We start from the raw sequence: 21,774 nt of genomic DNA, 5'->3' as shown, positions 1-21,774 counted from the left end.
CTGCCCCCATCTCAGGGGACCCCTGGGCGGGGGGAGCCGGGCACAGCCCTGCTGCCCCTTCCACCCCGCCTAGAGGGGCGTGAGAGCCCGCCCCGCCCTTCGGGCTGTGGCCCCGCCCCCTGCCCCGCCCTGCCTGCACCCCCTGGGCCCCCACCCCGCTGCCCGTACCCCGCAGCCCTGCCCTGCCCGCGCCAGCCTCCGCTGCCCGTACCCCCCGACTGCTGCTGCACACCTCACCCCCGCTGCCTGTCCCCTGCCTGTACCCCCCAGCCCTGCCTGCATCACCCCTCACTACCCGTACCCCTGCCCGCACCCCTGTCAGCCCTGCCCATGCCCTGCCCGTGCTCCCCCGCCCGCTGGCTGAGAGACTTCTTCTCGTACGAGACCCCCAAGTCGGTGGTGGTGAAGAGCTGGGTAGTGGGGGTCGTCAACCGCAGCGTGCAGCTCCTCATCCTCGCCTACTTTGTCGGGTGAGACTCCCCCGGGACCCCAGACTCCTCTCTGCCGCCAGCCCTCCCCGCCCAGCCCAGCGCTCGGCGCGGGGTACGCGGGTGGCGGTGGGAGCTGCTGCGGGTGGGACCCGAAGGGCGATAGCGAGGAGACAGCCTGGGCAGGGCGTGGGGCACGGGGAGGTGGCCGGGAGGGGGGCGGTGGGTGACAGGAGAGAGGGCGACAAGCGTGTCAGCGCCTGGACGAGTGGATCTGCCGGTACAGGTGACACGGAGGGGACAGCCGGGAGAGTGTGGCGGTGCGAGTGACGCAAGGGGGACAGCGAGGGGAGGGTGCGGGTGCCCGTGAGGGGACAGCAAGGAGAGCACGCTGGTGGCGGTGACAGCTGGGTGGTGAGCAGGTGGCACAAGGAGGGCAGCGAGGAGAGGGGTGTCGGTGCGGGTGACAGCTGGGGGGGTGACGGTGAGGGACGGCAGCAGCGGCAGGGGCACGGCGGATGGCAGCAGGGAGTGGTAGGTCCCGCGGGGATGCCGGGGTTGAGGGGGAGCTGTCCCCAGCGTCCCCCCCTGCGGGTGCTGTCCCAGATGGGTGTTCATCCATGAGAAAGCCTACCAGGTGCGGGACACTGTCATCGAGTCCTCCGTGGTCACCAAGGTGAAGGGCATCGGGCGCTACGCGGGCCGCGTGCTGGACACGGCCGACTACGTCACCCCCCCCGAGGTGAGGGGCACCGGACCCCCAGCTTCCCTCCTCGGGGGGACGCTGGGGTGACAGTTACATCCTTGCAGGGCACCTCGGTGTTTGTGGTGGTCACCAAGCAGATCGTGACGGAGAACCAGACGCAGGGAGTCTGCCCGGAGGTGCGGGAGGGTGGCAGGAGGTTGGGGGGGAGGACACACACCGGGGTCCCCTGTGCCCTCCATGCCTCCATCACCTCCCTGTGCCCCACAGAGCGACCCCACGTTCCACTGCTCCGCCGACCGCGACTGCCAGGGGCCAAGCCCTGTCTCGGGCAGCGGTGAGGGGCTGGGGGGGTCCAGGGAGGGTCGGGGGGGTTGGGGTCGAGTCCCTCCGCTGACGTCCCGTCCCCAGGGGTCCTGACCGGGCGCTGCGTCCGCTACAACGGGACCCTGCGGTCCTGCGAGATCCGCGGCTGGTGCCCGGCCGAGGTGGACACCGTGGATGTGTGAGTGTGACTGGCGGCACGGGGGGAGGCCACGGGGCCGTGTCACCCTCACAGCGTCCCCAGGGTCACCCCCTCTGCCCCCTTCCCCCCAGGCCTGTCATGATGGAGGCTGAAAACTTCACCCTTCTGATCAAGAACAGCATCCGCTTCCCGCTGTTCGGCTTCGAGAAGTGAGCGGGGGCCGCAGGGAGCCTGTCCCCACTGTCCCCCCCTGCCTCCTCAAGTCCCCCCTGCCCCTCCTGTCCTCCAGCCCAGACGGCTAACGGCCACAGCCCTATGTCCCCCTGCCTCCCCCGCGTCCGGCTGGCTGGTGGACCCCCACGTCCCCCGTGTCTCCGTGTCCCCCAGGGCCAACCTGCCCCCCCCCGGCAGCGGCGTGTCCCTGGGTCGCTGCCGGTTTCACCCCGAGCTGGCTCCTCTGTGCCCCATCCTGCGGCTGGGCGACGTGGTGCGGCTGGCAGGACAGGACTTCCCCGCGCTGGCCGCCACCGTGAGCGGGGGACACGGCACCGGGGACACGGCGGGTGGGAGCAGGGAGCTGTGACACGGGGAACGAGGGACCTGGGACCAGGAGGACCTGGGAGGATGGAACGCGGGGATGTGGGCACCCGGGTGTGGGAACACAAGGATGCAGAGTGCAGAGTGCAGGGGCACGGGGACACAGCAGCCTGGTGGCACAGGGCATGGAGACAGCCAGGGGCAGGGGGGGCACAGGGAGGTGAGACGTGAGGACAGGGAGCTGTGGGACCACAGGGCTGAGGGGCTGTGGGGTAGAGGGGGCTGTGGCGCTTGGGGGCCGTGGGTCGTGCATGACTGACTGTGTGTGGGGCAGGGGGGAGTGCTGGGCATCAAGATCGGGTGGGTGTGTGACCTGGACCGGGCATGGGAGCGCTGCCAGCCCCGGTACTCCTTCACCCGCCTGGACGGACGTGCCCACGCCCCTGCCTCCGGATACAACTTCAGGTACCACTTGTGGCTGCAGGGGACACGTGTGACACGTGTGGCACACGTGTGTGTGCTGCCCAGCAGGGCCCCACCTGCCCTGTGCCCCGTGCAGGCATGCCAGGTACTACCGCTGGCCCAACGGCTCCGAGCACCGCACCCTCACCAAGGCCTTTGGCATCCGCTTTGACGTCCTGGTGTATGGCAATGTAGGTGTGGGGCTGGGGGCCCTGGCACCCCACGAGGCTGCAGAGGGTGTTGGACCCCCCCACCAATGGGCATTCTGCACCCCCAGGCTGGGAAGTTTGGCATCGTCCCTACCCTCATCAACACGGTGGCAGCTTTCACCTCCATTGGTGTGGTGAGTTGTGGCCGCCCTCAGCCCGCGGGTGGCAGCAGCTCTGTCCCGGCTCCTCCGGGGGGCAGCTTCAAGAGGCCCCCGTTCGCCCCACAGGCGTGGGGCAGAGAGGGGCAAGGATGCCCCACAGCGATTGGTAGGGGCGGGGGGACACAGCGGCACCTCGGTGTGATGGCAGCCGGGCTCCGTGGGGGGCTGCAGGGTATCGGGGGGGTGCCCCATGGCGCCGGGCCGCCCCACCCCAGCGCTGCCTCCTGCCAGGGCACGGTGCTGTGCGACATCATCCTGCTCAACTTCCTGAAGGGGGCTGACCACTACAAGGCTCGCAAGTTCGAGGAGGTCGGTGCGGGGCTGGGCCCACGCTGGGGTGGGCTCGGGGGGAGCCGCATCAGGCTGCGCCGGGAGGGGCCACACAGGCAGAGCCCCTGAGCCCCGACGGTACCCTGGCTGTGGGGCGGGGACTGACCTGGTGCCTGTCCCCTGCCCCACAGGTGCCAGAGGTTGGAGTGCCCACGTCCCCCCCCAGCCCCTCAGCCAGCGCCCGCGGGGGGTTGGGGGGCTGCAGCCGCGACAAGCAGTCCACAGACTCGGGCACCTTCTCCCTCGGCCTGTAGCCCTGGGTGCCAAGGGGCGCCCCCCGCCTGCCCCTGGCAACAGGGCAGCCCCCCTCCTCTTCCCTGCTGCGGGACAGCCCCCACCCACATTCTGCCCACCCCAGGCTGCCTCCCCCTGCTCTGTCCCCACCCCTGGGCTGCCCCAGCCCCATTGTCCCCCGTCCCAGGTACCACCCCAAGACCCCTGGGTCCCCGTGGCAGCCCCATCTCCAGTCAAGGGGCCTAGGGGTGCCCAGGGCTAGGGCTGTTCCCTGGGGCACTGGGTGCTGCTGGGTGCCAGGGTCGATGCCCCACTCTTTCACCAGATGGGTGCTGCCCCCTTGGTGCCCCTCACCTTTGCCACCCCTGCTATGCCCTGCTTCCAGCCAGCCCCAGGCTCGGGGGTCTGCACCCCCGCCCCAATAAAGTTACCTCACAGCACCCACGGGGCTCAGCCTGTGCAGCACTGTGAGGCACTGCGGCTGGTTTTGGAGCACTGGGGCTGGGTGCCAGGTGCTGGGGCTGGGTTTGAGCTGCTGAGGTTGGGTGCCAGGCACTGGGACTGGGTGCTGAGGTGGGTCAGTGTGAGTCGCAGTGTGAGGATGCCAGCCCCTGGAATTATGCCAACTGGGCACCAACCCAGCTCTGCTGCATCTTCACCTCCTGCACCATCATCAGCACCCACAGTGAGAGCCCCTGCTGGGGCACCCTGGCACTGGAGACACTGGAAGGGGCACAGGACATTGGTGGCAATAGAAGGGGCAATGGAAGAGGGCACACAGGCCACCATGGGCACTGGGTGGAAGGCAGTGGGCTACTGGTGGAAATAGAAGGTGGCATTGGGAGGGGGGTACCAGGCACTGGGGACACTGGGAGGTGCACAAGGGATGGAGAAGGGCATTGGGAGGAGGCAGAGACCACTGGTGTCAAGGGGAGAGGCACTGGGAGGGGGTACAGGCCACCGGGCACAAGGGGAAGGGGCACTGGGAGCACTGGAGGCCACTCCCTGGCCCTGATGCTGTTCCTTGCTCCCATCTGGGCTCTGGAAAAGCTGCTTTAGCCTGTGCCCCTTCCTCTGCCAGTGCTGAGGGCACCCACGGGCACTGCCCATCCTTCCTCTGCCAGGGCTGAGGGCACCTATGGGAATGCCCCCAGGACCTGCTGCAGCCCCTGCCCTGTCCCTGTCCCAGTAAAGAGGAGTCTGCCCTGGCCACATCCGTGCAGGGGGCCGTGGGGAGGGGCTGTGGGGAGGAGCCATGAAGAGGGTCTGTGCCCCCCGGTTGGCAGCAGGTCGGTGCCCAGCCCCACAGCAGACCCCGGGGGGCAGCCTGGGAGCAGCCGGCCCAGGGGAAGGCAGCAGAGTGAGCCGGGGTGGGGCTGAGGTTTATTCTCCCCCCAACACCTCCCACCCCGCGGCACAGCACCCCCCAGGCCAGTACCAAACGGGTACTGGGCATCGGGCTGGCACTGGGCAAGCGTGGGGCTCAGTGGGTGGTCTCGGCAGGGGTCTCGGCGCCGGGGGGTGCCGCCAGGGGGGTGCCGGCAGCCCCCAGCTCCTGGGCTCGCCTCCGGCACTCGCGGGCCACCACCACCGGGCTGACAAAGGCCACCAGCACCACGGCGATCATCCCCAGGTTCACCTGCGGGGCAGGAGAGGGAGGCAGGGTGAGGGGCCAAGGGCTGACCCCACCCCAGGGCATGGGGACAGCTCCGCAGCGCCCCCAGCCCTCAAGGGCCCTCAATCCAACACAGCTCTGCATGGACCAGCATCAGGACCACCATTAACCGGTGGGGCAGGACCCCCACTTCCCCTGGGGCACAATCCCCACTTCCCCCGAGGCAGGACCCCCACTTCCCCCGGGGCAGGACCCCCACTTCCCCCGGAGCAGGACCCCCACTTCCCCCAGGGCACAATCCCCACTTCCCCCGGGGCAGGACCCCCACTTCCCCCGGGGCAGGACCCCCACTTCCCCCGGGGCAGGACGCTGTCGTTCCTGGGCAGAGCGTGGGGCCGCAGCCAGGACACTCACGTAGAAGGGGTCCCCGCCCAGGGGTCCCTGCACGAGGGCGACACAGGGGTACTGCAGCAGGGCCACCAGCGCCGAGAGGGCCATGGCCAGGCCGTAGAGCTTCCCGAAGTGCTGCGCTGGGAACCTGCCCAGACACTTGGTCACCACCCTGCCGCCACCCCCAGCCCTGCCACTGTCCCTGCCACCTCTGCCCTCACCCCTCCGCCACGTCCCCTGCCGCCACCACCTTGTCTTCCATCACCCAACCCCTGACCACTCTGTCCCCTGCCACTCCTGCCCGGACCCCACCCCCACATCCCCTGTCCCCACCCCACGGCTTTACCACCACCTTGTCCTCCACCTCCCACTCCCTTGCCCCTCTTGCCCAGTCCCCTGCCACTCTGACCCCTCCACCGTACTCCCTGCCCCCTTTGCCCCAGCCCTGCCACCGCGTCCCCGTGCCCAGGGCTGGACTCACGCGATGGCGAGGAAGGCAGCGTTGCCCCCGTAGAGGAAGGAGCGGCTCAGCACCTGCAGCACGAAGGTGGCAAACTGGACGGGCAGGACGGGCACCGCCGCGCACACCGAGAACAGCAGGCACTGCGCCACCGTCACCACCAGGGACAGCACCGACGCCCGCAGGTCGGCCAAGGCGCCCAGGGCTCCTGCGGGCACCAGACAGGCTCAGGAACGTCAGCAGGGCACGGCCAGGGCCCCACCCCGGGGACACGGCAGGGGAGTGGCGGCATCTGGGCATGGCATAGAGGGCAGGGACACGTCCCCAAGCTCCGGGTGGGGATGGGGAGATGGCAGAGCGGCAGGGGCACGGGGGGGTGGATGTTGGCAGGCTGGACCCGTGGGGCACAGGGGGTGGACGTCGGCAGGCTGGACCCGCGGGGCACGGGGGGGTGGACGTTGGCAGGCTGGACCCGTGGGGCACAGGGGGGTGGACGTTGGCAGGCTGGACCCGCGGGGCACAGGGGGGTGGACGTTGGCAGGCTGGACCCGCGGGGCACAGGGGGGTGGACGTTGGCAGGCTGGACCCGTGGGGCACGGGGGGTGGATGTTGGCAGGCTGGACCCGCGGGGCACAGGGGGGGTCGGTGCCTGCTTACCGTCGGGGCGGGGGCTCCGTCCCCGCTTGTGCCAGTCGAGGATGAGCCCGTTCCAGGGGGCACAGAGCACCCCGCAGAGCTGGGTGAAGGCGAAGGCGTTGGTGTAGGTGCTGACTGCGGGGAGAGGGCATCAGGGCAGGGCTGGAGCAGCCTAACGGCTGTGCCCCCCCCGGACCCCGCCCCGCAGCGCTCCCTTACCGAGGTGGGGGTCCCCGCGGGCCAGGCGGTCCAGGAGGGGGTTGAGGGTGCCAATGAAGAGGTAGTGCCGCAGCTGCATGGCCGAGAGCCAGGCCACGTGCCAGGCGAACAGCGCCGAGCGCACGCAGGCCCCGAAGGGCATCCCAGGGGCAGTCCCCCCTGACATGGGCATCAGGGCAGTGGCCACGCCTGGCCCCCCCCGCACAGGCCCTGCCCTGGGCGTGCCCACCCTGGACCCACGCACCGTGGCCCCTGCTCAGCCCCTGCCCCCAGGGTCCCCCCAGCACCCACCCGTACAGCCATGCCCCTCATCGGCATAGCCACGCCCAACCTCCTGCCACACCCAACCCGGCCACACCTCCACGTGCATAGCCACGCCCACCCACTGGCCACAGCCATCTACACACCCAGTCCCGCCCACCGCCCCTCATCTGCATAACACCGCCCACCACAACGACCACACCCATCTGCAACCACGCCCACCCCACCATACACTCCCTCCCTTGCATAGCTCCACCCCCCCGACCACACCCCTTGATATGCACAGCCAATCGCACCCCTGCAGTCCCACCCCCTCCACGTGCCCCCTTGGCCATGCCCCTGCCAAGCCCCGCCCCCATCAAGCCCCGCCCCATCACCTCTGGCCGCGCTGGGCTCCGGGAGGGTCTCGTCGGCGCCGCCCTCCTCCACCGGCCGCTTCTCCTCGTAGGTGCGGTAGGACTGCGACCACCCCGGGCACCGCAGCCTGGCCCCCCCGACAGCATGAGACCCACTGCCGCCCGCGGGGCCCGACCCACCAACCACCGTGGGATGGCACCCAGCACCAACCACAGGGCGAGACCCATCCTCGACCCCGGCACAGGGACCACCCTCCCCCTCAGGACGGGCATTGCCGTCACCACCACCCACGGCACCAGTGCCACTGACCTCCCGTGCGACGGGCACCACCCCCCCGCGGGGCAGGCTGCTGTCCTTCCTTACCCATAGTCGTAGGCGGGGGGCAGGGGGTAGGGGATGCGCCTGCGGGGCATGAGGAAGAGGGTGCGCAGCAGGTGCCAGGCGCTGCAGGCTGCCAGGAAGAGGAACATGGAGCGCAGGGACAGCCCCCGCTCGTAGAGCACCTGCGGACGGGCACAGGCTGACGTGGGGCCAGCAGGGTACCAGGCCATCGTCTGCCACCCCACCGTGTGCCACCCACCTTGACGATGAGGAAGATGGCAGAGGAGGAGTCGAAGGCCCCGTTGTAGAGCGTGATGATGATGGAGCGGTACTTGCCGAAGAGGTTACCCACCTGGCATGGGGACACTCCCTGTGCCATCAAGACCCCCCGGGCACCCCAGCCGGTGGGTGAGGGTCAGGGTGCCAGAGGACTCACCTGCATGTTGGTGAGGATGAGGAGGATGCCACCCACTGAGAGCATGGACATGGCTGGGAAGAGCAGCACTGCCAGCCCTGGGGACACAGGGGTCAGCAGGGACTGGGGGGACCCTCCCGGGCCCCCTCCCCGACTGGGCACCTGATGCCCCCAGGGTCTCACCTGGGGTGGAGAAGGCAACGAGCAGGGTCCCGCCGGTGTAGAGGGAGCTGGGATGGGGGGACAGCAGTGACAGGTCAGGACAGGCTCCGGGGGGGGGCACCCCCAGCTGCTGGCACCTCGGCACCCAGCACCCTGCTGTCTCATGGGTGCTCCACTGCCTCCTGGCACCCCCGGGCCGAGGCATGTGGGGACCCAGAGGGGGCTGTGGTTATGGTGGTGCCCTGGGGACACCAGGGACACCCAAGGGCACCTGAGGAACAGCAGGGGGGCAGTGGGGGAGGTAGAGGGCGGCATGAAACACACTGTGGACATTGAGTGACAGAGAGAGCCAGGTGCCAGAATGGGCTCTACCCTGACTGGCATCCCAACGCCAGTGCCCTGGACCTGTACAGGTACCCACCAACCATCATGGGTGCCCCCCAGCCCCATGGGTGCCCCAGCAGTGCCAGCCCCACCCTGCCTGGCCACCTCGATAACCACCTGCCCTCCATAACACCCCCACCCCAGCTGCTGCCACCAGCCCACTGAGGGCCAGCAGTGCCCACCCCGCCCCCGGGGGTGCCCTGCCCACTGTGCCCACCCCGTGCCCGCTCACATGGCGATGAGGCGGGCGACAGCGGTGCCAAAGCGGTCGAAGATGAAGCCCATGGGGAAGGTCATGAAGTTGTTCATGAAGGAGCCAATGGTGAAGACCAGGGAGAACTGCTCGTCCTGGCGGCTGCAGTCTGCGGGCACACCGGGCACCACCGGGCATCGGCAGTGGGCACACAGGCATGAAGTCATCAGGGACAGAGGGCACCACGGGGTATCAGGACAGCAGGTAAATGGGCATGGGGACAGTGGGGACATGAGGCTCCACAGGACACAAGGACAGAGGTGGGCACGGGCATAGGGATGGCAGGGACGCAAGCATGGCAGCGATGGGGACCTGGGGTACTGCAGGACGTAAGGACAGCAGAGACACTGGCACAGGACAGCAGGGGCACAGGGCACCACAGGGCATTAGGCAGCGGGGGCCTGGGGCACCACACAAACACAAGGGGACACGAGGGGACACAAGGCAGGGTGGCAGCAGGGCCGGCACTGGCACGGCACCAGGGCTGGGGGGCACCAGGGTCCATACCAGGCAGCCCGGAGTGCTCGGCGGTGGCATTGTGGCACAGGTCTGCGAAGTAGTGCAGCTCCTTGAGCACGAAGACCAGCGAGGCCCAGCCGAAGATGACGCCACAGAAGGCTCCGCACTCCAGCAGCCCCGAGAGCAGCGTGCCCAGGCGCTTGGCCAGCCCCGCGCCCCCCCCCGCCATGGCACCGGCCTGCGGGCACACACACAGCCGTCACACAGCCTGGCACCTCCCGGCTCAGCCCAGCTCCCAGGGGCTGACATCCCCCGCACCTGCCTGGCACCCGCCTGGCAACGCCCCCTGTGCTGGCGATGCCCCCTGTGCTGGCGATGCCCCCTGTGCTGGCAATGCCCCCTGTGCTGCCTGGCACCCACCTGGCAATGCCCCCTGTGCTGGCAATGCCCCCTGTGCTGCCTGGCACCCACCTGGCAATGCCCCCTGAGCTGCCTGGCACCCGCCTCCCTCACATCCTGAAACCCTCTGCCTGCACCCAGCAGCCGGAGCAGGGCTTTGGGCCAAGGTCACCACGGCCCCAGCTCTGCCCCTTGGCCCCCGGCCTGGCGGCTCCCCTGCCCCCACTCTATGTGGCAGAGCAGGGGCAGGGGCCCTGCAGGGGGCTGGGGCCTGGCACATGGGCGTGCACGGGCTGCCAGGGGTGCACAGCTGCTGTGCACAGGCACACATGTGCCAGCACACGCGTGTGCACGGGCTGACACCTGTGAGACGCGTGCGCGTGCACGTCGGGGAACTTGCACCCTCACACATGTGCTTACACACGTGCACACGTGAGCACAGGCGTGCTCACACTCATGTCTACACGTGTGCACACATGCTTACACACTCACACCTGTCCTTACACACACACACAGACTCACACATGTGCTCATGCATGTGCACACCCACGTGCTTATTACACATGCCCACACGTGTGCACACGTGCTCACACGCACACATGCTCTCACATGTGCTCACATACGTGCTCACACGCATCTTCACACACATGCACACACAGAGCTGTGCTCACACTCGTGCTCACACACACTCACACATGCTCACACGCACACACGTGCTCACACTCACAGCTCAGCGTGCTGGCAGCCCCCTGGCACCCCTCACCCACCCACCTGCACGAGGCCCTGCCGCCGGCGCTGCTGCCACTGCCGCCACGGAGTTTGGACCCTGGCAGGGGTGCCAGGCGGGTGGTGCACACCCACAGCCCCACACCCTGCTCCCCCCACGCCAATCTCCCAGGAGCACCCAGGGTCCCCCCGGCGCTGGCAGCACCGATAGTGGCTGGCACCCCCCCACGGGCCCTTATCACCCCAGGCCAGCCCTGGCCCTGGCCCAGGCCCTGGGGACGTTGAAACCCTGCCAGGCACCTGGTGTGTGCACTGGGGACACTGGCACCCCCTGGGGACACTGGGACCCCCACTGGAGACCTGGCACAGCCCTTGGGAACCTGGCAGACTCCCTGGGAACACTGGCACGCTGCCGGGCACCCTGGTTCGTGCCTTGTGGACACCAGCACACACCCCTGGAGACAACAGCACCCTCCTGGGGACGCTGGCACACACTTGTGGACGATGGCACCCCCCAGGTACTGGCACGGGTGCTGGGAACCCATCAGGCCACACCAGGGGCCCTGGCACCCTCTTTGGGAAGCTGGCAGCCTCCCCGGGGACAGTGGTGCAGCCCTGGAGACACTGGCAGGCAGCCTGGCACGCTGACACACCCCCTGGGGCCCTGGCACCTCCCTGCGGACACTGGCACATCCCTCGGGGACCCTGGCATGGCTCTCGGAGACACTGACACAGCTCTGAGACTCTGTACCCCCACCTCGAGATCTCATGATGCCCACACAGACTCTGGCACGACGCTGCTGGGCACCGTGGCACTCCCCACGTGGGCACTGTCCCCTTCTCACCGGGGACCCCAACCCCGCTGCTGGGGACGCTGTTACCCCCCAGGGGTCTGCGAGCCCTCTGCTGATCGACCATGTCCGGGGGGCACCTGGATACCCCCGTCCCTGCCGCTCCAGCTCCGTGCCCGTCGCTGCCACCGGCCCCACTCCCTGTCCCCCCCACTCACCGGCCCCGGGCCCCCGCCGGCGGCGCCCGGTCGCGCTGTAATGGCCGCTAATGAGCCTCATTACAGCGCCCGGGTAAAGATTAACCGGGCGGGGGCTGAGCCCGCGGGGGGGCCGAGCTATCTATAGCACCGCGGGGGGCACACTGCCGGGGCACCCCGGGTACCCCACCATGGGGCACTCCATCACGGGGGGGACTGCAAGGTACTCTCAAGGCATCCCAGCATGGGTGTCAGCCTCTGGGGCACCCCAGGGCACCCGGAGTCACGCTGTCACCCGGGCCGCTGCCTGGGGCACTCCAGGACACCCGGGGGCACCCCATCGTGGGTGCCACTGCCAGGGGCATCCAGAGACACCTGGAGACGCGGAGGCCACGGCTGCAGCACCCTGAGACACCCCCGCCATGGGTGTCACCACTGGGGCACCCCGAGACACCCACAGGGGGCATTTGCCACCAAGCCCCAGCCGTGCTGGTCCTGCCAAGCTGCACTGCTGTGCCCCAGCCACGCCGGTCCCTCCTTGCCAGCCATATTGGTGAGCCCCACAAACTGGGATCCCCCACGGGGGAGCAAGAAGATCGGGGGACCCCCAGCTCCGGCAGCTCTGGCCCCATCTGGCTGTGTCCCCCGCCTGCTCCCCCCGGGCCCTGACTGGGAGCAGGAGGAGAAAGGAGCCACCCGGTCCTGGCAGCGAGGGCACCGGCGGGCACAGGCTGGCTCCGGCCTCGGCCACTTCACTAATTAATAATTAATGGTAATGAGGCTGCTTCGCTCCCGCGCAGGCCCCCAGAGGCTGCTGGGGAGACCACGGGCATCCCCTTGCCTGGGACATGGGGTGCCAGGGGTGGGCAGTGCCAGCGTCTCAAGGCGGTGCGGACAAGGGGAAGTGATGTCACCCCCGCGCGTGGGTCTTTGTCCACGCCTGTGTGGCGGGGGGGACACATGTGATAGGCTGTCTCGGTAATCCCGGACACGGGCAGCCGTGGGGCACAACACTGCCCGCGCCCAGAGTCTGACCTACCCCGCGGGGGGCACCGGGGCACCCTGCCAGGCCCCACGGAGCTCAGGGTGCGGTGCAGGGCAGAGGGGGACGGAGGGATGAGCCGAGGCGGGGGACACGAGGGACCCCCAGCCACAGCCTAGCCCCACTCCCGGGGCCCAGCCCGCCACGACCCGCCAGCCCCCGCCGGTCCCGCCATGCCGCCCGGTCCCGCCATGCCGCCCGGTCCCGCCGCTGCGCCCCCCAGGGCGGGTCGGGACCATCCGGGTCCCTCCGCCCCCGCTCAGCCGTATCCCGGCGCTGCTCACCCGGCGGGAGGGACCAGCGGCTCCCTGCGGGTCCCGGGTGCTCCGGTGCTGCTCCCTGCGTCCCGGGTCTCCGGTAGGTTCGCCCGGTCCCGTTGCTCCGATGCTGCCCGCTCGGCCCCGGAGCTGGGCGGAGCAGCCCCGCTCGGACCCGCCCTCGGCGCGGAGCGGGGGGCTCCGGGCGGGGCCCCGATGGAGAAGCGGAACCGGGGTCACCCGGTGGGTCCGCCCCTGGGCGGCTGTCCCGGCAGGGGGCCGTCCCGCGGTGTGCCACGGCACCACCCACCCCCGGTGTCCTCCCTGGGGCGTTCCGGTGCCACCCGCGGGTGTGCCGCGCCTGTGTCAGCTCAGCCCCAAGCCCCGTGGCTGTGCCCCCACGGCCATCCACTAGTGTGCCACCTCCTTACCCTTGGGCCACCCTTGAGCCAACCTTGAGTCACCCTTGGACCGCTTCTGGGTCACTTCCAGCTGTGCCACCCCAGAGCATCTGCTGGCCAAGTCCCACCGTACCACCTGCAGTGCCATTCTGCTCAGCTCTGCCAGGCTCTGCCCATGTCTCTGTCCACTCCTGCCTGATGCTGTCCCTGCCTTGGGCGTGTTGGCACCTGCCAGTCTCTGGCATCTGCCCCACCACTGGCCTGGCCTTGTTCCCCGCCTGGGGCTCCCCCAGCCCTCCTCTTGTCCCCCAGTCTGTCTATCTGTCCTTCTGCCGCACCATCTATCTGCCTGCCCACCCCCTCGGTGCCAGCAGCCGCCCATCCTGTCCCCAGCCACTGCCACCCTTCCAGCCAGCTGTCCATCTGCTCTGCCAGCTCTGTCTGTCCGCCACCCATCTGTCCATCACCTGTCTGTCACCCATCCATCTGTCTGTCACCCATCCGTCTGTCCATCACCCGTGCGTCTGTCCCCCTCCACTCACAGCTCTGCTCTCCTCGTGCCCATCCATCTGTCCTACCACCCACCAAGCTGCCCTCACCCACCCTGCCCACATCCCACTGGTCCTCCTGCCCTCCCCTGCCCTCGCCTCCATCCAGCTGCCCATCTGTCTGTCTGTCCCTCCAGCTGTTCTTCAGTCTGTCCATCTGCTCCCTTTCCAGAGGTTGTCTGCCCAGCTGTCCATCCATCCATCTGTCCTCCACCGAGCCCCTCACGGACCTCTCACCCTCTGCTGCCCATCCCAGGCCTGGCTGGCGGCACCAGGCCTGGCCCCCTGCCCCTCTCCCTCATCCCCAGGTCCCCCTAGGCAGGTGTTGCAAGCACCCACGGGTGGGTCCGTTCCCCTGGGACCCCCTTGCAGACCCCCGAAGGGTGGGCAGAACCCCGTGCCAGGGACGCGGGGGGCACAGTTTGGGAGGGAGCGGATGGCGGCCCCTGAGTCAGCCCCGCGCCGCCCACACCCCCTCCCACGGTGCCCGCCGCGCCAGCTTGTGGCATTTCGCTCGCCGGAGACGGTGCCGCAAACACGCCGCGGTGCCAGCGTGTGCCCGAGCCTGGCGCGGCCACGCGGGCCCCCCCGCGTGGGGCCCATAAATCCCCCCCACCGGCCCCCCAAGCTCCCACAGACTCCCGAGATCCTTCGCAGACCCCACAGAGCCCCACAGAGATCCCACAGACCCCGAGAGGCCCCACTGAGACGGCTCGGGTCCTCACAGACCCCCTCAGATCCCCTCAGGCCCGCCGCACCCCAGCCCCGGCCGCCCCGAGGGGTGCGGCGGTCCCGGGTGGGAGCGGCGGGCGGCACCACGGACAGCGCCGGGTCGGGACCACGGACAGCGCCGGGCACGCGTGGGAGCGAGGGCTGGAGCACGCCCACTCGGGCTGTTGAAAGATCCAGCGCCGGGCACCCGACCCCGAGGTACCCACCCGTGTGGGTACCGTGCGCCCCGTGGATCCCCGCGGGCATCACCGCCCCGCCACCGTGTGAGGAGGGGACGGACGGACGGGGGGGCCTCCGGCGCCGTGCGACCCCCCCCGCAACATCCCCGCCCCAGGCCCCGTGCCCAGCAGGGGGACACCCACCACCGAGTCCCCCGTTCCCGCGGTGGGTCCCGCCGGGGTCCCCCACGTCCCTCCCCGCCGTGGGGCGGGCCGGCCCGGGAGGGGTTAAGCGGCGGGGCCGGCGGCGGGGGGCGGAGCGCGGCCGCCCCGGGATAAGGCGCGGCGCGGGGCCGGGCTCAGCCCCACCGGAGCCGCGGGCAGAGCCGCGCTGAGCTGAGCCCCCCCACCCCGCCCCCCCCTCCCTCTACCCCGGGACCGACCCGCCCGTGCCCGTGCCATGCCCTGGGGCGACGGCTGCTCGGGGCGGCGCGGCGGGGGCGAAGGGTGCGAGCAGCGCCCCCGGCACCGGCCATGAGCCCCGGGGCAGCGGGACGCGCCTGAGCGGCGGCCCCGCCATGGGCCCCCCCCCGGCCCGGGACCTGCCCCCAGGTAGGCGGGCGGCAGGGGAGGGCGGGAGGGCGAGGGGGACATGGGGGTCAGTTGACCCCGAGGGGGAGGGTCTGTGCCATCCGTGAGAGCACGGACCCGGCGTGGGGTGCCCCCCCAGTATGCCTGGGGAGTCGGCGGCACCCCCATGGCGCTCACCCGGCGGGGGGGCTCAGCTTCGAGGCACCCCAGGGTACAACCTTTGGGGTACCCGGCGTGCGGGGACCCCGCGACCCCCGGGCTGCTCGGTGCCACCCTATGCTCCCCGCACCGCTGTGTGCGTGCCATAGGGTATCCGGTGGCACCCTAGGCTGCACGGCTTCTGCGTGGGGGGTGCCTCACCATCCCCGGTGCCATCCCAGGACCCCCATCCCGGCGTACCCCGTGAAGGTATCCGATGCATCTCCAGGACCCACGGCCTCGGCGTGGGGGGGAGCCCGGGGACCCCTGGCGCTACCTCAGGACGCCACCCCATGCTGTAGCTGCCCACGGGGTACCCGGTGCCAGACCCTCATCCTGGGATGCGGATGTTCATGGGGGGTACTGGATGCCACCCCAAGACTCCCATCTCGGGCTGTGGGTGCCCTGAGATCCCTAGAGTGCCACTTCAGGACCCCCATCCCAGGGTGTGGGTGGTCTTAGGGGTACCCTATGACCCCCATCCCGTGACGTGGGTGCCCCACACCCACATCCCCACTGGTGCGAAGGGTGCCCAGGGTGCCATCTTCCCCCAAGAGTGGTGCCCCCCCCTTTCCATACCCCTACTTTTAGGGGTGATATTGGCACGGGGAAGGAAGAGGGGAGTGTTGGGGGGTGCCAATACCCCTCCCCTCCCCAGTCGTCGGTGCCCGGGAACCGGGTGACTTCAGCTCCCAACTGAGTCAGCCCGCGGCGAGGGGGAGTGTGACAGATGGGATGCGGGTGGGGGGCGCACGGCGACACGGGGCGACGGGGGAGGGGGTGGCACCGAGCATCTGCGACGGACGCCTCCGGGGGTGGCTTGGGGAGGGGGGTTGCGGGCGTTCCCCCCTCCCCATATCTCACCGGAGGAGGAGCGGGAGCGGGGGGCAGTGGGCCCACCCGGTGCACCTCCGGTGCGACGCAGGGTGGCCCGCCGCCCCCCTCCCCCCCATCCCTGCCCCTCCCCCGGTACCGGCGATTGGGCGCATCCCGGGCACGGGGCCAGAACTTCGGGGTGAATTATGGATGAAGCTCTCGGGTTGCAGCCCCGGGGGGGTGATGGGGAGGGGGGGGTTGGGGAGAGGATGGACACGAGTGGAGGTGGGGGGGGGGAAAGAAGCATGTCACTGGCGACAGCTCGCGCCCACGCGTGCCCCGCCCCACACGTGTCCGTGGCACACACGCACGTGGCACCGCCCCGTTGGGTGGGGAGGGGGTGAGGGACCCCTGCCATCATCAGAGCATGAGCAGGGTGGTGCTCTGGGGCATGGTGGCAGGGGAGGTGTGTGTGGGGAGGAGGGTGGTGAGGGGATGATGTGGGATGGGGGGCAGTGTGGGCACGTGGGTGGGCAGAGAGCTGGGGGGCTCCTGGGGCATGTGGTTCTAGGAGGTGGGCATGGTCTTGGGGCTCTTCCAAGGAACCCTGGTCTCCCTGGGGTGATTGTGGTCCTGGGGGCGTGGTACTGAGAGGTGGGCACAGCCTTGCTGCTTCTCCTAGGGGACTGTGGCCCTTTGGGTGGGCACAGCCCTGCGGGGGTCCGAGGCACAGTGGCCTTTAGGGGACTCCTGGAGGTCAGGGCCCCACAGGGTGGCCGTGGTCCCGGCAGAGGCTTTTAAGGCTGTGATTTGGTCACGGCTCTCCTAGGGCACCCTGGCTTGGTGGGGTGGGCATGGCCCCGGAGTTTCCTAGGAGACTGTGGCCGTGTGGGTGCTCATGGGCTTGGGGTTCTGCTGGGGCACCGTGGCCCTGCGGGTGGGCACAGCCCTGGGGGTCTCCGTGGGGCGTGGGGTCCTGGGAGGCTGCCTGGGAGGAAGCCCCCCCGGGGGCAGCGGGTGCACAGTGCTGGGGGGGGTTGGCGCCCAGGCGATGCCCCGTGTTGATGCCCCACTGTGCCCGCAGGCCTGGCGGCCCTGCTGCTGGCAGCGCTGGCGTGGGTGCCTGGTGGGGCACCCACCTGCCCCGCGCTCTGCACCTGCTACGTCTCGCCGCCCACCGTCAGCTGCCAGGCCAACAACTTCTCCTCGGTGCCCGCGGGGCTCCCGCCCGGTGCCCGCCGCCTCTTCCTGCAGAACAACATCATCAGGGCGCTGCGGGCGGGCACCTTCGGGCCCAGCACCGTCACCCTCTGGCTCTACTCCAACAACATCTCCTCCATCCAGCCGGGCACCTTCCGCCACCTGCCCGCCCTGGAGGAGCTGGACCTGGGCGACAACCCTCACCTGCGCGCCCTGGCCCCTGACACCTTCCATGGGCTCCGGCGCCTCCAGGCCCTGCACCTCTACCGGTGCCAGCTGGCCAGCCTGCCCAGTGGCATCTTCCGTGGCCTCTACAGCCTCCAGTACCTCTACCTGCAGGAGAACGGGCTGCTCTACCTCCAGGTCTGCCAGGGCCCTGTGTGCCCGTGGGGCAGGGCTCTAGGGGAGATGGGGAGAGGGTGATGCCCACCGGGGCAGAGCTTGAAGCAGGGTGGTGGATGGATGCCCTCAGGGCACGGACAAGCAACTGGGCTGTGGAGAAGGTTCATGGGTAAGGTGGCATCCCCGGAGCAGGGCCCTGGGGAAAGGTGATGAGTGCTGGGGTGCAGCACAAGGTGATGCCCACTGAACAGTCACAGGAAGGGCAGTGGCAGATGCCTGCAGGATGCAGGGCAGGGTGAGGAGTGCCACCCACGGAGCAGGGATGGGGGGCAGGGTGATGTCTGTGAAGTCAGGATGTGGGGCAAGGTGACAGCCATGGGGCAGTGCCATAGGTGGCACCAGCAGGGTAGGGATGTGAGAGGGGGCTCTTGGTGACAGATGTTGTACAAACTGCTGGGGTGGGCAATGCCCACGGGGCAGGGACGTGAGGCAAGGTGATGGCTGCTGCCTGCAGGACAAGGACATGCTGCAGGGCACTAGGGCGATGCTCATGGGGCTGGCATGTGGGGGCATGGTGATAGGTGGCACCCATGGAGTGCACCCACGGGTAAGTCTGCAGGCAGTGCTCACCACAGAAGGACGTGGGGCTGGGCGGGGGGGCTCCTGGTGGGTCTCCTCACGCCATACCCAGCCCCCTGCCCACCCTCCCCGCTACAGGACGATCTCTTTGCTGACCTGGCCAACCTGAGCCACCTCTTCCTCCACGGCAATCGGCTGCGGGTGCTGTCTGCGGGCGTCTTCCGGGGGCTGCCCAGCCTGGACCGGCTGCTGCTGCACGCCAACCGCCTGGCCACCATCCACCGCCACGCGTTCCGGGGGCTGGCACGGCTCACCATCCTCTACCTGTTCAACAACAGCCTGGTGGCCCTGCCGGGGGACCCTCTGGCCGCCCTGCCTGCCCTCCAGTTCCTGCGCCTCAATGCCAACCCCTGGGCCTGCGACTGCCGGGCACAGCCGCTCTGGGCATGGTTCCGCCGCACCCGTGTCTCCAGCTCGCCGGTGCTCTGTGCCACCCCCCCGCACCGTCGTGGCACTGACCTGCGGCAACTTCGGCCCCCGGACTTCGACGGCTGTCCCGACGAGGATGAGGAGGAAGCTGGCGGCGGTGGGGTGGCGGTGATGGGCACTCCCGGGCGGGCACTGGGTCGTCCGGGCACCCTCCCGGCCGCTCCGCCCTCCGCCTTCTACCGCGACGGCCTCCCCCCCCATGACCTGCGGGGATCCCAGCCCCGGCCGCCTCCCCCGTCCCGAGACTCCCGCGGCCCTCCCGAGGACACCCAGTGCCCCCAGGACCCCTGCACCCCTCCGGCCGCCGCAGCCCCCTGCCAGCCTCCCACCCTCCTGCCCCTCCTCACCCTGCTCCTGCTCTGGCTCTGAGCCACCTCCTGGCACCCACGGGGTGCCCATGCCCCCCTTCCCCAGGGAGGGCCCAGAACTGCGGGGAGCGGCGGGGGGACGATGCAGGGGTGCGTGTGTCACCACCCACCCACCCCCCATCCTGAGCGGGTAAAGCCCCCAACAGGAACCGAAAGGTGGGAAATTATTTATTAAAAATGGTCTTATTTTGGGAGAGCAGAGCCTGGCTGCTGCGGGGGGCAGGGCTGCTGCGGGGGGCAGGGCTGCTGCGGGGGGCAGGGCTGCTGCGGGGGGCAGGGCTTCTCCCCAGCGCCACTCGCCCTGCTTAAAATATTGATGGCAGCCAGCAGGCGGCAAGGTGGGCAGGGCACGGCGGGGAGGGGACAGGGGGCAGAGACAGGCAGGCACCACGGGAAGCACCCACCGCCGGGCACGGCGCTCCTGCCACCGTCCCGGGCGCCGCTGACCCCAGCGCGCTGCCAGCTGCACCCCCCGCAGGGTGCTGGCACAGCACTGCCTGTACCGGAGCCACCGCCTGCGCCTCGCCCGCGCCCCACGAGGCCTGACCCACTTAGAGCAGGCAGCAGCACACGGCCTGGCTGCGGACAGACAGAGGCTGCTCACCCCTGGCCTGGCTCCCTCTGCGCAGGTGTCACCCCAGGGGGGGTTCCTCTGCAAGGGTTCTTCACCAAGGGTTGGGCTGTCCCCATGGGTTTGTGGCGGTCCCCACCCAGGTGCCTCCCCAGGAGTGGTCTCTGGATGTCCTCCCAGGGCCTTTCTCCACATGTGGGTGGCACTGGGTGTCCCTGAGCAGCTGTAGCTCTCTGGGTGTCCACGTGGGTATCCCTCACCCTCTCCAGCTGCTCCCTGTGTGGTCCCTGCCTGTGTCCCCCTAACCAGGACTAGGAGTCTCAGTGATGCCCCTGTGTGGTCCCTAGCCATGTGTCCCCACCCTGAACAGGGCTGGATGTCCGTGAGTGTCCCTGTGTGCTGGAGCATTCTGGGTCTCACTGTCCCTCTCCAGCAGCTCCAGGGATGTGTCCCTCTGTAAGGTCCCCCCCGCAGCTTCCCCCTGGTGTCCCTGCAGACAGGGCAGTGCAGAGCCCCCTCCGCACCCCGCAGGGGATTATGAGGGGCTCAGCCTGGCTCTGCCTAATCCTGGGATTACATGGGCTGGGCCTGGCTGGGATACAGGGGGGCCGCCCAGGGGTGCCCCCCTCAAGGACACAGCACGTGGCAGCTGAGGACATCAAGGAGGGAGGCTGTTCAGCAGCACCGGCCAGGCTCAACATGGACCTCTATACATTCCCAAGTGGGGGCTTCGAGGGGGTGAGGGAAGTGAAGCCGCCAGTTTATTGGGGGTGGGTGGGGTCAGGGGGCTCAGGCCGTGTCAGGGGGGCTCAGGCCGTGCCCGTGCTCTGCTGCATGCGCTTGAGCAGTTCCTCGTCCTGCAGCGAGAGCTCCGTCAGCTTCTTGCCCATGCGCTCGTGCACCTCCAGGTACTTGGCCACGCACCGGTCCAGGCAGATGCTCTCCCCCTTCGACAGCTCCGCCTCCTTGTAGTGCGGGGGGACGCACTTGCGGTGGCATGCCTGCGTCATCCTGCACAGCACCCGCACCTTCAGCACGGGGCAGCCCCAGCCCAGCGCCTCTGCACCCTGCCCCCCAGCACCACTTGGTCCCCAGGGTCACAGCCAGCTCTGGAATCTCCCAGTGATCCCCATCCCCACTGTGCCCCCCACCATTTCCCAGACACCCCCAGCACCCCCGATCCCCGCCAGTGCCCACCAGCCACGGACGCTCCCAGCGCCCTCAGTGCCTCCTTATCCCCAGACACCACCATTTCCCAGGCAGTCCCTAGCACACCTCTGCGCCCACAACGCCAGTGCTCCCCAGCACCTCTGATACTCGCCCCGCCGTGTCCCCAGCACCCTCAGTATGCCCCCGAGCTCCGGGCCCACCCTAGCGCGCCCACTCGCGTGCCCTGCTGTGCCCCAGCTGCCCCGGGCGCACCGGTTGTACATGTCGGCCATCATGTCAACCTCCAGCTCTGCCGCCAGCTGCTGAGCCCGCAGAGGGTCCATGGCGGCCGCAACCGGACCAGCTCGGGTCCCTTGGGCCTCGCTCGATCCCGCCCGGGTCGGTTCGTCTCCGTTCGTCCCGGGACCCCGCTCAGCCCAGTCCGGGACCCTGCGGCGGTCCCCGCAGGAACCACGTGGGCGCCGCGCTTCCGCCCCCGCGCAGAGCCGCCCCGCCCCGCTGCCGGCTGCCACCAATAGAAGTCGGGCGAGGGGGAGAGCAGGAGCGTGTCCCCAACGCTGATTGGGCGCCGCGGGAGGAGGCGTGGCGGCGCGGGCAGCCAAGGGGATGCGGAGAGCCGAGGGGGCAGGCGCGCGCCTGTGTCCTGCGTGGGTGGGGCCAGAGTGTCAAGGGCGTGGCCACAGTGTACAGGGCGTGGTAGTATGCTAAAGAGGCGTGGTCATAACTAATGGGGCGGG

At 69.7% G+C, this 21,774-nt stretch overlaps 5 protein-coding genes across 6 annotated transcripts; 3 read left to right on the top strand and 2 right to left on the bottom strand.

The window, feature by feature from the left end:
* The first annotated feature begins 330 nt into the window (after positions 1 to 330).
* Positions 331 to 3,562, top strand: P2RX3 (purinergic receptor P2X 3). Its single transcript, XM_054171759.1, has 12 exons — positions 331 to 470; positions 1,035 to 1,170; positions 1,239 to 1,310; positions 1,402 to 1,468; positions 1,543 to 1,636; positions 1,729 to 1,806; positions 1,985 to 2,126; positions 2,469 to 2,599; positions 2,694 to 2,787; positions 2,874 to 2,939; positions 3,198 to 3,275; positions 3,428 to 3,562. Exons 1-12 carry the CDS (start codon positions 331 to 333, stop codon positions 3,548 to 3,550), a joined length of 1,221 nt encoding a protein of 406 aa, XP_054027734.1. The 3' UTR covers positions 3,551 to 3,562.
* Positions 3,563 to 4,901: 1,339 nt separating this feature from the next.
* SLC43A3 (solute carrier family 43 member 3) lies at positions 4,902 to 13,083 on the bottom strand. The gene is made up of 12 exons (XM_054171757.1): positions 12,902 to 13,083; positions 9,511 to 9,700; positions 8,983 to 9,112; positions 8,388 to 8,434; positions 8,226 to 8,302; positions 8,049 to 8,141; positions 7,832 to 7,971; positions 7,489 to 7,595; positions 6,653 to 6,766; positions 6,017 to 6,203; positions 5,560 to 5,683; positions 4,902 to 5,169 (listed from the first exon to the last, which is right to left on the bottom strand). Exons 2-12 carry the CDS (start codon positions 9,689 to 9,691, stop codon positions 5,014 to 5,016), a joined length of 1,356 nt encoding a protein of 451 aa, XP_054027732.1. The 5' UTR covers positions 9,692 to 9,700; positions 12,902 to 13,083; the 3' UTR covers positions 4,902 to 5,013.
* LOC128898328 (basic proline-rich protein-like) lies at positions 12,791 to 15,108 on the top strand. The gene is made up of 2 exons (XM_054171713.1): positions 12,791 to 13,224; positions 14,196 to 15,108. The coding sequence occupies exons 1-2, from the start codon at positions 12,791 to 12,793 to the stop codon at positions 15,106 to 15,108; spliced, it is 1,347 nt and encodes a 448-aa protein (XP_054027688.1).
* Positions 15,098 to 19,487, top strand: RTN4RL2 (reticulon 4 receptor like 2). 2 transcript variants are annotated; one of them, XM_054171756.1, is made up of 3 exons: positions 15,098 to 15,325; positions 17,403 to 17,881; positions 18,578 to 19,487. In XM_054171756.1, the coding sequence occupies exons 1-3, from the start codon at positions 15,292 to 15,294 to the stop codon at positions 19,295 to 19,297; spliced, it is 1,233 nt and encodes a 410-aa protein (XP_054027731.1). In that variant the 5' UTR covers positions 15,098 to 15,291; the 3' UTR covers positions 19,298 to 19,487. The 2 variants fall into 2 exon arrangements, with proteins under 2 accessions (XP_054027731.1, XP_054027730.1); XM_054171755.1 differs by lacking the exon at positions 15,098 to 15,325 and adding an exon at positions 15,431 to 15,815.
* Positions 19,488 to 20,287: 800 nt separating this feature from the next.
* On the bottom strand, positions 20,288 to 21,529 carry TIMM10 (translocase of inner mitochondrial membrane 10). The gene is made up of 2 exons (XM_054171768.1): positions 21,290 to 21,529; positions 20,288 to 20,878 (listed from the first exon to the last, which is right to left on the bottom strand). The coding sequence occupies exons 1-2, from the start codon at positions 21,358 to 21,360 to the stop codon at positions 20,677 to 20,679; spliced, it is 273 nt and encodes a 90-aa protein (XP_054027743.1). The 5' UTR covers positions 21,361 to 21,529; the 3' UTR covers positions 20,288 to 20,676.
* Positions 21,530 to 21,774: the final 245 nt, after the last annotated feature.

Source organism: Dryobates pubescens, chromosome 22, assembly GCF_014839835.1.
Source record: "Dryobates pubescens isolate bDryPub1 chromosome 22, bDryPub1.pri, whole genome shotgun sequence".
Taxonomy (NCBI): Eukaryota; Metazoa; Chordata; class Aves; order Piciformes; family Picidae; genus Dryobates; species Dryobates pubescens.
This window is presented reverse-complemented; position numbering and strand designations above follow the sequence as displayed.

Excerpts from the sequence above, each read along its gene's own strand:
- P2RX3 (XM_054171759.1), top strand. The coding sequence starts at position 331 with ATGCCCTGCCCGTGCTCCCCCGCCCGCTGGCTGAGAGACTTCTTCTCG. Across the intron at positions 1,637-1,728 it reads GAGGTGGACACCGTGGATGT|GCCTGTCATGATGGAGGCTG; the intron begins GTGAGTGTGACT and ends CCTTCCCCCCAG. Across the intron at positions 2,788-2,873 it reads ACGTCCTGGTGTATGGCAAT|GCTGGGAAGTTTGGCATCGT; the intron begins GTAGGTGTGGGG and ends CTGCACCCCCAG.
- SLC43A3 (XM_054171757.1), bottom strand. The coding sequence starts at position 9,691 with ATGGCGGGGGGGGGCGCGGGGCTGGCCAAGCGCCTGGGCACGCTGCTC. Across the intron at positions 8,435-8,982 it reads GTCGCCCGCCTCATCGCCAT|CTCCCTCTACACCGGCGGGA; the intron begins GTGAGCGGGCAC and ends CCCCCATCCCAG. Across the intron at positions 8,303-8,387 it reads CGTTGCCTTCTCCACCCCAG|GGCTGGCAGTGCTGCTCTTC; the intron begins GTGAGACCCTGG and ends CTGTGTCCCCAG.
- LOC128898328 (XM_054171713.1), top strand. The coding sequence starts at position 12,791 with ATGCCGCCCGGTCCCGCCATGCCGCCCGGTCCCGCCGCTGCGCCCCCC. Across the intron at positions 13,225-14,195 it reads CGTTCCGGTGCCACCCGCGG|ACCCCCGAAGGGTGGGCAGA; the intron begins GTGTGCCGCGCC and ends ACCCCCTTGCAG.
- RTN4RL2 (XM_054171755.1), top strand. The coding sequence starts at position 15,581 with ATGCTCCCCGCACCGCTGTGTGCGTGCCATAGGGTATCCGGTGGCACC. Across the intron at positions 15,816-17,402 it reads ATGCTGTAGCTGCCCACGGG|GCCTGGCGGCCCTGCTGCTG; the intron begins GTACCCGGTGCC and ends CTGTGCCCGCAG. Across the intron at positions 17,882-18,577 it reads ACGGGCTGCTCTACCTCCAG|GACGATCTCTTTGCTGACCT; the intron begins GTCTGCCAGGGC and ends TCCCCGCTACAG.
- TIMM10 (XM_054171768.1), bottom strand. The coding sequence starts at position 21,360 with ATGGACCCTCTGCGGGCTCAGCAGCTGGCGGCAGAGCTGGAGGTTGAC. Across the intron at positions 20,879-21,289 it reads ATGGCCGACATGTACAACCG|GATGACGCAGGCATGCCACC; the intron begins GTGCGCCCGGGG and ends GGTGCTGTGCAG.